This window comes from Eupeodes corollae, chromosome 3 (genome assembly GCF_945859685.1).
Source record: "Eupeodes corollae chromosome 3, idEupCoro1.1, whole genome shotgun sequence".
Taxonomy (NCBI): domain Eukaryota; kingdom Metazoa; phylum Arthropoda; class Insecta; order Diptera; family Syrphidae; genus Eupeodes; species Eupeodes corollae.
In genome coordinates, this window is record NC_079149.1 from 78,253,196 (window position 1) to 78,266,351 (window position 13,156).

The window sequence follows — 13,156 nt, forward strand, 5'->3', positions numbered from 1 at the left end:
TTTGACATGTAATTTATATTTATATAATTTTTTTAAACTTAAGCCACTGTATAACGTTAGGCCCCTTATGTGCCAATAAATGTAAATTCATCATAAGTATCATATTATTTAAGATCCAAATTGCTTATATTATATTCAATAAAACAAAATTCAAATTGTATTTATAAGTATAAGTGTTGGTTAAGACTTAAGATAGGTTTTCTTAAGTCCAGTTCTTTAATGTAGACCTGAATAAGCCAAATTTAAATACCTTTGTTTCTTAAAGTCACTAAAGTGCCTATTTGGTTCACTTTATCGTTAAAAAGAGAATATTTATGATAAACCTTAAAATTACACTTAAGTCCGTTAACATTTACATTTTTAAGCAACAATTATTACTATTTGGTGAAATTTGAATACATACATATGTGTGGATCATTTTAAGTCGAATGACCTTGGCCTTGTAACATGTAACGGCTAAACATCGGTAGATTATTAACACCTCTTAAGTTTGGGCGATGAAAGTTTTTAAATCATACAATTAATAGATAGAAAAATAATAAATAAAATAATGAAAGTTAAACGATTAAGCATTTTTGCAATTTCTCTCCATGGATATTCCTGAGCATTAATGTATGCAGCAGACTAAAAGTGAAGTTTTTATTAAAAAAAACGTTTTTATGTTGGTAAATTTATACTTACATCTTCAAATTTCATCCCAAGAATAAATCTAAGCGGTGACCAGTTTATAACGTTTGTAACAATCTGCTGGGGCTGACTTTTAGGTGGGTATAATTCGAACCAAATGATCAAAATATGCAAAATAAAGGTGGCCGTTGATGCAATCGTGATTATTTCATATACCGTCACTATATGGATAATTGTTTGAAATTTAAACAAAATGTGAATTAATATTTTAACATATCTGTACTATCAATTATTCGACTTGCTAACTTTAGTGAGAACATTAACTTAAATTATTTGTTTCTACCATTGAAAATACATATGGCTCAAAATCACCAAGGTTGCAAAATTTCAAAATTCGTTTTATGACAAAAAAAAATGCAAGCTAAAATGATGACTTTTAGCTTATACCTACTGTTTTAAAATTTGTATATTAATTAACTTTGACAGCAAAGCGCACAGAATTCTATACTTTATTAGAAATATTTTTTAATATTAAATATCTTATAGAATCCATCAATTCGGGAACGTTTTTCTAAGTTTGATAAAATCAACAAGAACAAAACAAAGCACATAATTTTAGCTTTGATTCATAACATGGGTGTATTATGTATGTATGTATGTATATTAAATCAGAATTAATTAAAACAATACATACAAAATCTTCTACAAGTAATATACGTCAAATCATGTCCGGGAACGTTCCCGAAATAACCGTTCACGAGTAGACGATTTCAAATACGAGCACCCTTGATTATACGGCGCTGCGGCCATATTAAATGAGATCTGACTTTTTCAATAGTTACATATTTGAGGTTTCTTTGTTATTTTGAGTTGTATGAAAGAATTTCATCAATAATTAAATGTAATAAAAACGTTCACGGAATGACGGACTATTGATGATGATAATTAATAGAAATGTACTTAACATTTAGATATAATTTATTTGACGAAAAATACTCTGACAGCCGGCTTTTTATTGTTCTCTTTTGACACCGAATGGCTAGATTTACTTAAAATTATTTTTGATTAATTATCGATATGTTGACTGAAATGACTTGTGTGGTAGTGGACATACTATTTTTGCATTTTTATAGTTAAAAATAAATAATCTTTTAGTATCCTCTCTAAAACTACATTTTGTATAAAAAATACGGTGTATTAAGTAATGACCGGAGTTAAATACCTTACATTTTTCAATTATATTTTGGACTTGTTGTTCAAGATCGTAAATTAGGACGCGTTTCCGAAATGATTTTCTATGCGTGTATATTGATTTCATTTAAAATTCACCTTATTAATAAATTATATTGTTGGGTGGACACACAAAACAGGTTAGTTTAAGTATTTTATTAATTTTTTTTTTAGTTAAGCCAAGATTTAAGCCACTAAATTGCTAGCAAAGCCTTGGTGATTTTGAGCCATATAACATTTATACTCAATCTTTTGGGTCAAAATCTTTAAGTGTCTTAAAAGTTGACATTTTAGTCGTGTTTAGTTTATAAATAATCTTATTAGATAACCTGATTAATGACATAGTTCGAGCTCAAACAGGCTTAGCTATATTTAGTTTTTTTTTTTGTTAACTTACTTATGTCAGGAGTTGTAATTGGTGGGGCATGTTTTGCAACGAACATTAGAGCCAGCGAAACAACCACTAACGCTACAAGATTAAGACCTCCTCTTTTAGACTTTTTTAAGAAAAATGATAGTAGTATCAGCAATTCTGAAACTTTAAGTTAAAACAAAATATTTCGTATAGTAAAATAAACTAAAAAAGTAATTATCTACATTTTTATATAAAACAACTTCAAAAAGAAAGTACACATCACATTTCCGTCCGGTAGCAAATCGTTGGGTTATGTTTTTTCTTCAAAATAATTGTTGTTTTAAAATTTGCAAACATAGTAGGTACATAATGTATTACACGGCTGCATTTAATAACTCATTCACTGCTTGTACTTATTAGTCAATTATGTTAGTTTTTAGAAATATTCTTGTTGAAAATGTTGCTTGAAATCAGCAACTAAATTAGCAATTAAATGAAATTTAGTAATGGAAAAGTTATGGTTTTTTAAATTCATAAGGTTCAATAATCATAAATATGAGCACTTATGTATAAGAAATATAATGCAAATTTAGGGATATTAGCCAGTCCAGAAAAATTCAATATTCACTCCGAAAAATATCGACAAGGAAAGAACTTTAGGTATCAGCATCATTTATACAAAACATCTTTAACACTCTAAATATTTTTCAGGAGGTATGTTTTTTGGGGTTTCTTCGAAAAATCATTTTAATTAAAACCAATAACGGGACTTCGATGACTTGAATTTCTTCAGTGGTTTTGTACAATGGTGCCATTTTTTTTAAATTATTTTATTAAATGAAAAAGGACAAAGGACAAAGGCCAACATCATGCTTATGCGTCACCGGAGCTACAACAACCTGCCTAGCAGAGCAGTAATGAAAATCATTACCAACATAATCCCATTGTACTTAAAAGTAGAAAAATCATCAAAGTATTTATTTTTAAATTTGAATAAAATAAATAAAAGTAGGTCAAAATGGGAACTCAATCCCATCAAGTGTAACACTGACGAGTCAAGCTCATCTACGGGGACTGACAGGATCTGAGAACCAAACTCTTATTTCGTTACTGAAAATATAGTTCACAAGGCGTTTCGCTTCACTGGATACCGGCGCATGTTGCAATATGGAAGCAAATTAATTAAGAAAAAAGACACTTTTTAGAAAATGTAAAGGCTTTGTCGAAATTTGTCAAAGTCATGAGATTTAGTATTTAATTCAGCTGGACTATTAATTGTTATGCTCTTTTTGCTACTTCATTAGCTTCTATTTTTGAATATAATATAAAATATCTTACCTAAAGCTGGTGCTGTGAAAACACAGTGGTAAAAATTACTGTTTCGACTAATTGTCATTTTTATTTTCAAGTCACCTTCAATAGACTGCAAGTATGCCATTGATGGTGACTTGCTGCTTTCGTTTCCTTCGCTAGCTTTTTCGTATGTAACATACATAACGGTAATTTTCTCAATTACCCATTCCGATAACTCATTAATGGTTTCCGATATCGGAGATAAAGTGTCATAAGACAATTTAACATTGTCATTCTTCACTCCCAATAGAATTTCACAGTTTGTTACATCATTTGGCCAATCTTCAGTTACATCAAAACACCAAGAATGCAACTCGGCGTTTCTAGCGAGCATATTAACATTTCCTGTGTAGTCAATTTTAAGACTATAGAACGGGTGAAATTTTTTAAAAGTGTCTAAAGCCCCACTGGAAAAAAAGAACTATATAAGAATTTAAAGTTATTTTTATAAATTACTTACTCTTCAATATTCAACTCAGGATGCCAAATATCAAACAGTGGCTGTACTATAAATTGAAGACCTCCGTATTCTTCTGGGTTCCAAGTGATCCTATCATCAGTCCAGTTCTTTAAAAAATGTATAATTTGGTTATGGGAATAAGATCAGGGTTATCTTTGTTTAATCATAATTTAATTAATTTCTAGTATTTCTAAAAATTTGCTTAATCAGACTGAAAGACTGAAAGACCAAAAGAATTAAATAAAAAAATAATTCACTCTCACCTATGAATAAATGTATTGGATTTTACAGGCAAATTTATTTTTTAATTAGATCTGTCAAAACACAACTTTGCCCTCTTTTTGCATTCTATGGGGCATAATAAATTGATTCATTTTTGATTAACGATCAAAATGTTTAGCTGGCAATTTGACACCTCTACCGCACTTTATAGCTCAAATACAATAACAAACAAAAAAGATCCGCGAACCTATGGAACACTCCATTAGTTTCGTAATTTTTTTCTTCTTCTAAAATTGTTCGATAGAGAAATAATTAAGAAATTAAATCATAACTATCAAAGAAATTTGTATGAGAAATTAAAAAAGAAAAATTAAATAATTACCGAAACTGTTTGAAAAGAAACGCGTTACTAATTTACATTAATTGTGTCTCCTAGATTCAAAACCGACGTATTCCACTTTTTCTAGTTTTGATACATTGAAAAAAAAGTTTGAAGAGACGAGGCCTTAGTAAAAGTAGAAATCGATTTCTTTTTATGTTTCAGCTCAGATTATCAATTCTAACTGCTTATCGTTTGGCTTTGGCAGTCCAAACGTCTTTGAAATATTTAACAATGCATTTTGGAATAGTGTTGTTTTGAAATTCATTGAATGGAAATTTTCTTTTCGGAATAGTTTGATTTTGAAAATGAAACACATAATTCATTTCAGTGCCAACTACCGAATCCTTTTTGAAATTAACGATATTTCTCGAAATAGGATAGGTGGCTCAAAATCCCCAAGGTGTAGAATTTTCTTCGCTACCAATTTAATGCCTTAAATCTTGATTTAATTAAAAAAAAATAATAAAACTAACCTGTTTTTTTTTTCATCAAACAATATAATTTATTAATAAAGTAATTTCTATGAACGTATCGATAATCGATCAAAAATAATTTTAAGTAAAGTATTTTTTGTCAAATAAATTATATCTACATCATTATATCTATCCCGAATTCATGGTTTCTAAAGATATTTAACACTAAAAAATATTTCTATAGAATTCTGTTTATACAAATTTTAAAATAGTATAAGCTAAAAGTAATAATTTTAGCTTGTAATTTTTTTTTGTCATAAAACCAATTTTGAAATTTGCAACCTTGGTGATTTTGAGCCAGCTGTCTAAATAAAGCAGAGAAAACATAAGAAATAGAAACAAACGAATAAGAGAGAAACAACCAACTATGTCTATGCCTTGTCTTTGGGCTTTTTTGGTCCACAGTTTATCATTAAAAATTAATTTAGGAAAAACATAATAAATGTATGTATCGAAGTTCTATTATTTTTATCAAGTTTTCAATGAACCTAAGCTGTTTTATACATAAAAGCTTTTTCCCCCTGTTTAGTTACAATGTATAACTATTGCATTAAATTTTTCAAATTACCATCATCAAATGTAGTCTGCTACTTAAAACTGATGATCGCTGATCAAATTCAACAGAACGAACTTTGAATGCAAAATCAATCTCTTTAACTTTTGGCGGTGGTACATCTGAATCGGTCATGTTAAGAATATCCGCTTTAAGACGCTCTTCATTGCTAAGAGGTCTGTTTTCCATTTCCATTTCTCCAACTAAAATTAAAATTAAAATCGCTATGATTAAAAAATAAATAAATTAGGCGGTGCAATAGTCCTCTGCGAACTAGAGCCTTGTGACTTACAACTCTCAATAAGAGAGAGCCTAAAATTTTAAACCTATTCCGGACGACTTATGACTTACTCTTGAAGGATTTGTCAATTCGTCCCCAGATTCACTACCTTTTATGCTTTTAACATTTGTTTCCAAATATTGATGGGTATTGTGCCTTCTATTGGTGCTAAATACTCCCTTAAGATGTTAAGAAAAGAATTTAAAAAAATATCCAAAATCAACCAAGTTTCTTTCACCCACTTGCAAAAAGTTTTCTACTAGGAAAAATTGAATATTTTTGTTGTGTCAATTGAATAGGTTCACAAATTAAAATTGTTGTAGGATTGGAATAAAATAATTTCGTGTTATGTTAAATAGTTGGTACTTTCACTTTTTCTTCTAATCATTTTTTAAATTGGTTCCAGCTATGAATCCTAAAGCCTTTTGATTTTGTCCAACGATATTTCGCTAAACGCTAACTTAACTTTTAAAAACTGTCGAGAGACTTGCGTTTACGCCAACTTTTGCCCCATAATCACAAAGAATATAAGAATCAGATGCACATCTTAAAATTGCTCATCTTCAAGCTGCTTTTTCCCAGTTATTTTTACCTCCCTTTATGTTTTATCTATACGAATTTTTATAATTGAAGTAAGAATAAAAGCAATTAAAACATCGGCGAATTCTATCGGCTGCTGCATGTCCAGGTAGGTCCTGGTATCTAACCAGGTCGATTTAAGATTTTGAAACACTCTCCATCTATCTATTGGTCTTAAAATGTTAGATCAAAAATTTCACTAAAAACACTAAAAGTGTTGATTCAAACTATACTTATAAACAAAACTTCTACTTTACGCACATTACAAATGGCCAAAAACAAGACTTTATTTGGCATAAAGCCCTCAATATTTGGAAAAAATGTAAAAAGTATTTTCGAAAATATGTTTGCGTATTCAATTCAATTTCTTTTTTTATAAATTAAATCCTGATGGGGCCGTACTATGTAACTCGATTCTACTTTTGATTTTATTCGAAACTCATTTCCTATTCTACTTTCAAATCGTACTACGTATGAAAGTAGAATCGGATGCCGGTTATACCAACTTGTTAGCCAAAAATGTTGTGCTTTCCAACGAGTATCGAGTTGTTTGACAGTTTTAAAAACAAAACAAAAATAAAACATTACATTTTTGGACAAGAATAATTATAACAAAAATGGACACCGTTGGAATTTGGTTTATTTTGCAAGGAAATGAAGAACGGTAAGAGTAATTTGAACGTAGAAGAATAAGCGATAATTCCAAAATAATGGAACTGAGTGAGAAAAAGTTTGTACATATAAAGGGTGATTTTTTAGCTGATGTCTGTGCGTGCGTGTGTAGCTCAAGAAGAAGAAGAGATATCGAATACATAAAAAGACGGAAAGATGCAAAAAGAGCTCTCAAGAAAATTGCGTGGGTGGTTTTTTTTACCATAGCAGTTTAAACAAAAGGTAAAAATGTTGGTTAACCCTAAATATCTTACTTACTTACTTAAGGTGGTGCTACAGTCCGGGGCGGACCTGGGCCTCAACCAACATGCGTCTCAAAGCAGCTCGGTCCCTAGCCTGCTGTCTCCAGTTTCGCACGCCAAGTTGGTTGAGGTCCTCTCCCATCTGGGTGCGCCACCTGAGTCGTGGTCTTCCTCTACTGCGCCGTCCCTCGGGATTGGATTCGAAGACCTTCCGCTATTTTATTTTAGCTATTATCTTTTTGGTAATACTTTTTTAAACAGTTGACGCATGTTTCGTGATTTGTTTGACTGAAAAACATCTTCAGTTTTATCTTTAATTCAACCATGAATCGTCTTACAAAATTTTATTATCAAAATGCGTGCTCTATTAAGAAAGTTCATCGCGCGCAAATTGTTGGGCATTAAACAACCAACACGCTTACGTAGAGTGCGAACTGAAGAAAATATGGCAACTGTATCGGCCAGTGTTAATAATGACTATCAATTATAGATTCGTCGACGTTCGCAGCAATCGGGCCTCTTTTCAAGAACGAAGAAAATTTTGCGGAAGGATTTAAGTGTGATGTCTTTCAAAATACAGCTGGTGCAAGAATTGAACGACCTACTGCAACCTAGAATTTTAGGTGAATGGGCTCTTGGAAAGTTGTCCGAAGATCCACTTTTTAACGGAAAAATTGTGTTCAGCGACGAAGCTCATTTTTGGCTAAATGGTTACGTAAATAAGCAGGATTGTCGATTTTTAATTGAATATCATCCAGAAGTATTGCAAGAGCTACCAATGCATCCAGAAAAAGTCACAGTTTGGTGCGGTTTATGGGCTGGTGGCATCATTGAACCGTACTTCTTCAAAGATATTGCGAATTGTAACGTAACTGCAAATGATGAGCGCTACCGTGATATGATATCCAACTTTGTTTACCCAAAATACAAGAGCTTGACTTGCATGTTATGTGGTTTTAACAAGACGGTGCCACATGTCACACAGCACGCGCAACAATTGACTTATTGAGAGGCAAGTTCGGTGTGAACATTTTATTTCACGTTCGGGTCCGGGCAATAGGCCGCATATATCGTGCGATTTAACGCCTTTAAAATATTTTTTTTGGGGCTTCAATTGACGAATTGGAAGACAACATTCAAGCATTTATTCGTAAAATACCTGCCGAAATGTTGGAAAGAATATGCTAAAATTGGAGTAAGCCGATAACCATTTGAGACGCAGTCAAGGTCAACATTTGCATGCGAAATAATCTTCAAAAATTAAATTATATTGTCCGTACTATCGATTCAAATAAATATTTTATGTCTTGTCAATAATTGCCGAAGTTTTGACTTCAGTCGAAAGAGTCGTGTGCCCGCTGATGATGCATTTTGAAAAGAATAAGGAAGAGAAACGAAAGTTCGAACGCTATTTTTGGCATAAATCACGAATTCCCGGTGTAATTGGGACGGTAGATGGAACTCATATTCAAAATTTTACTTACACTTTGACAAAAAAAACTTCGCCCGCAAACACATTTGATGCAGAGTGTTTATTTTCGGTTTTGTCTTGTTTTGAATTCTACTTTCAAATTACGTAGTTCCTCGTTTATTGGATAGTTCATAAGAATATAGTTGGCACTTCTAGAACTATATTCTATTCTCGTTGGTTCAAACGTAGTCAAATAGATACATAGTACCAATTTTTCGTATTCAATCAATTTCATTGTAGAATCGAGTTACAAAGTAGGGCCCCTGTACTTGAGAACAGCGCTGATTTTTCAAATAAATACGAAAACTAAAAATTGATATTGTCAAAAACTCTCAAAATTATCTAAAATACTAATCCTGTTTATCTGATTTTTTAATTTAATTCGTTTTTCATGTTTTTTTGTGTGTGTATGATTAAATTAATTATCGGTTTAATACAAAGATAAATATAAATAGATTTTTTTGAAACCATTGCCGCTAAGGGGAATTTCTAACAATATGAAAATTACTTCAAATAGTCGTAAAACTCATTAGAAATTATGAGAAGTTGTAGTACCAAAAATGATATATTTTAATTGAATTCGACTTAGCAGTGCGTAATTAAAAACTATAACTATAATGAAACTAACTGAGTACTCACAGAATCCATCGAATTGGCAATCATAGAACCATTTAGCAGAAATTATTCCATAGGAACTAAAGCTTACAAACCGGATGTTCAACGGGCTTTCATCTGTATAATTTAAGTGAGGCTCTGCAAAACCAGGAATATTAACTAGCAATATACCGTCTGGAAAAAAAATTCACACCTGCACCTCAAAAAAATATTATGTATTTATATTTTTCCACACTAACCCTTTGTTTGAATTATTTCTATTGGCATTGGATCTAAAGCTGATAAGAGATCAGGAGCTAAGATCGTTGTGACTCGTTCTCGAGACATCATCAAACGAATTGCTGAAAATGAATTAGCACCAGCACCAAGAACTACATGCATATGGAAATTAAAAAAATAAATATTATTAAGTTAAATATCATAAATATTACCAATTTCATAAACGCGATCAAGTTTTCGGGGATTATCCACTTCCGAGAGCAAAATGTGAGCGTCCATTGAAGTCATCACGTAGAATTTCAAATGTAAACGCTCGTTGTCTTTCGTCTTTCCATTTTTCATAGAGTTAATATTGAAAAAATCTGCATAGGTGTACCCTCTCGATTTAATGTAATACTCCTCGCAAGTTGCCAAATTTGAAAGGCTTATATTAAATTTACTTGCACCACAAATTTGGAAAAAAGTATGAATAGCAAATACTGATATGACAAAGTATTTAAAAAACATAATGCTCTTGGTTTTTGACTGCCTCAATACTTTATATTCAATTGACTTACGTCTTGGAACTGTTTTAAAAGAAAAAACGAAATGCACAATACTTTTGATAGCAAAACCATTCTGAATTTCAGTTTTATTATCAATCTTTCTTAAAACTAATACGTACACATTCAAAATCCTCATAAGATTCATAAGTTGGAAGAGGGTATTTATAATATCGGGTTGCGATGCGATAAAAGAATGAAGTCTGCGTTATTATTTCATTGCTGTACATAAAGATACACGACTCCTACATAAAACACTAGCTGACTCCCTAACCTTCGTATCGAGTATATGTAAATCTATAATTAAAGTGCTAAACTTATTTAAATATAAATTTACAAAAATATGAATTTTTTTTAACAAAGAAATCAAAAGCTATTCAAGAAATTCCTTTTATACACATGTGGCTATATGCCACAACAGTTGATTAAACATATGGTTGAATTCGAAGAAATGTTCATATTTTGTTGCAAAAATAAATATAAAAAATGTAATGGTAAAATAAATCAATTTATTTTTGGTCTAGATCTGTCAAAACACAAATTTCGATGGAGAGGACCTACAGTTTTAATACCGAATCCGAACGGCTAATTTGAAAATACTAATACAATTTTCAGCTGTCAACTTAAAAGATACAAGTTTTTCTTTTTATTAACTTCCCATAGGAAGTTATTGTAATAGGTCCGATTTGTCAAATTTAAAATTTTGACATTTCTGAACGTTTCAAGTCAAAATAAAAGATTTTTAGAAAGATATCTGTGCGTGCGTGTGTAGCTCAAGAACAAGAAGGGATGTCGACATAAAATAAATGTTGTTACACAGTTAAAAAGACAGAAAGATGCAGAAAGGGCGCTCAAAAAAATTGCGTGGGCTGTTTTTTTTACCAGAGAAGTTCAAACAGAAGGTAAAAATGTTGGTTAACCCTAAATATCTGAACCAAAAACGCTAGAGAATTTTATATTATATATTGTAAAGTGATAACAAGCAAGCATATTTTTTTGAAAAAAATCCAATTTACTTTCTTTTTTATAAATAAAAAAACAAAAGAATATTTGTCACCTCGAACATTTTACGAACACAAAATGATTTTATCTCCAAAAAAATGTGTAGCCAAGAAAAATTAATTTTTCAACATTCTAAAAATTTTGAGAAAAATCGAATTGACAGTTCTCTTACAAAAAATAAAAACCTAAAAAAACGTTACTCAAATTTGGTAAAAATCGAATTTCGACTCAAATATCTTATCAAAAATTTGAGATTATGGCTTCCAACTAATTTTAACTTATAAGACCTATTGTTTTCAACATTCTGAAAAATTTTGAGAAAAATCGAATTGATATGTAGTTTTATTACAAAAAATAAAAACCCAAACAAAAAAATTAATAAAAGAAGTTAAAAATTCATTTTCGACTCAAATATCCTTTCAAAGCTTTGAGATATTGGCCTTAAACTACTTTTATCTTTGAAAAGATATTGTTGTCAACATTCAGTTAAATTTTGGGAAAAATCGAATTAACAGTTTTTTTTACAAAAAATAAAAACTTAAAAGAAAATTTAACAAAAGTTGATAAAAATTGATTTCGACTCAAATATCTTTTTTTTTTTAATTTTAAGATTATGGCTTCCATATAATTTGAACTTACAAGAAATGTCGTTTTCAACGTTCAGTAAAATTTTGGGAAAATTGACAGGTTTTCCTACAAAAAATAAAAACCTAAACAAAAAACTAAACTACTTTTATCTTTAAAAAAATATTGTTGTCAACACTCAATAAAATTTTGAGGAACATCTATTTTTTTACAACAAATTAAAACCTAACAAAAAAACTATACTAAAACTTGGTAAAAATTTACATACGACCCAAAAAGCTTTTAAAAATTAAAAATATTGTCTTTAAACTCTTTTTGTTTCACTGAAAATATTATTTTCGATAATCAGTACGTTTTTTAAAAAAATCAGTCCGTTTTTTTTTCATAAAAAAATAAAATCTACAAAAAATAGTACGCAAATTTAAAAACCACAGCCTCTTTTTTGAATTGTTTCCGTTGGAAAGGGTTTGCTATTACACAACTGCAAAACAAGCAAATTGAATTTTAAATGAATTGGTAGATTCATCAACGTTGTCTTCTCATTCTGGAAATCAATCAAGTGTTAAAGACTTTGACTTTGATATTATGGGAATTCTTTTTATAAAGCAAAAAAAAAACTCAATTACCGATTTGTTTTATAAATAAAAAAATTAACAAAATTAATTGTCACCTCGAATATTTTTTGGCTTTAATATCTTTTTAAAAATTTAAGATGTTGGCTTCAAACTAATTTGATCGAATATTGGTTCAATATTTTTATCGAAATTCAGTAGAATTTTTGATAAAAATACAGCACGAAATTGGTAAAAATTGTTATTCGATTCTCGATATCTCTTGAATAAATAAAGGCATTGACATAAAAATAATTTCATTCTGTGCTAAATGTATTTTTAAGGGAATATATTGTTCTTAGAAAAATACAATCAATATTTGTTTATAAAATTGGTAAAAATTGGTTTTCGACTAAAGATCTCTTTACGAAAAATAAAATTTGAGAACAAACTACATACATATGCTAAATATTGTTGCTAATTTGTAAAAATAATCTTTAAAAATAATTCAACTGACAACTTAAGGGGGTCATCTCATGTGACGGCTTGTATTTTAAAGAATTTTTATGATTTTTTTTACGACCAGTAAATAGATACAACTTTATTAAGTTTATTATCATTTATTAACGTAGTTCGACAGTATAAATATAAATTTTAAATTAAAAATATTGTAAAGAACACGAGTTACACCGGTGTGAACAACTCCACCTCGAAAAAATGGGCTCGCACTTCCTCCAAGGTTC

At 30.1% G+C, this 13,156-nt stretch overlaps 1 protein-coding gene across 1 annotated transcript; it reads right to left on the reverse strand.

Annotated features, from left to right (window-relative positions):
• Positions 1 to 155: 155 nt before the first annotated feature.
• LOC129952328 (acetylcholine receptor-like protein cup-4) lies at positions 156 to 10,296 on the reverse strand. The gene is made up of 9 exons (XM_056064863.1): positions 9,946 to 10,296; positions 9,754 to 9,885; positions 9,539 to 9,688; positions 5,671 to 5,858; positions 4,026 to 4,132; positions 3,551 to 3,972; positions 2,255 to 2,395; positions 682 to 848; positions 156 to 624 (listed from the first exon to the last, which is right to left on the reverse strand). Exons 1-9 carry the CDS (start codon positions 10,238 to 10,240, stop codon positions 508 to 510), a joined length of 1,719 nt encoding a protein of 572 aa, XP_055920838.1. The 5' UTR covers positions 10,241 to 10,296; the 3' UTR covers positions 156 to 507.
• Positions 10,297 to 13,156: the final 2,860 nt, after the last annotated feature.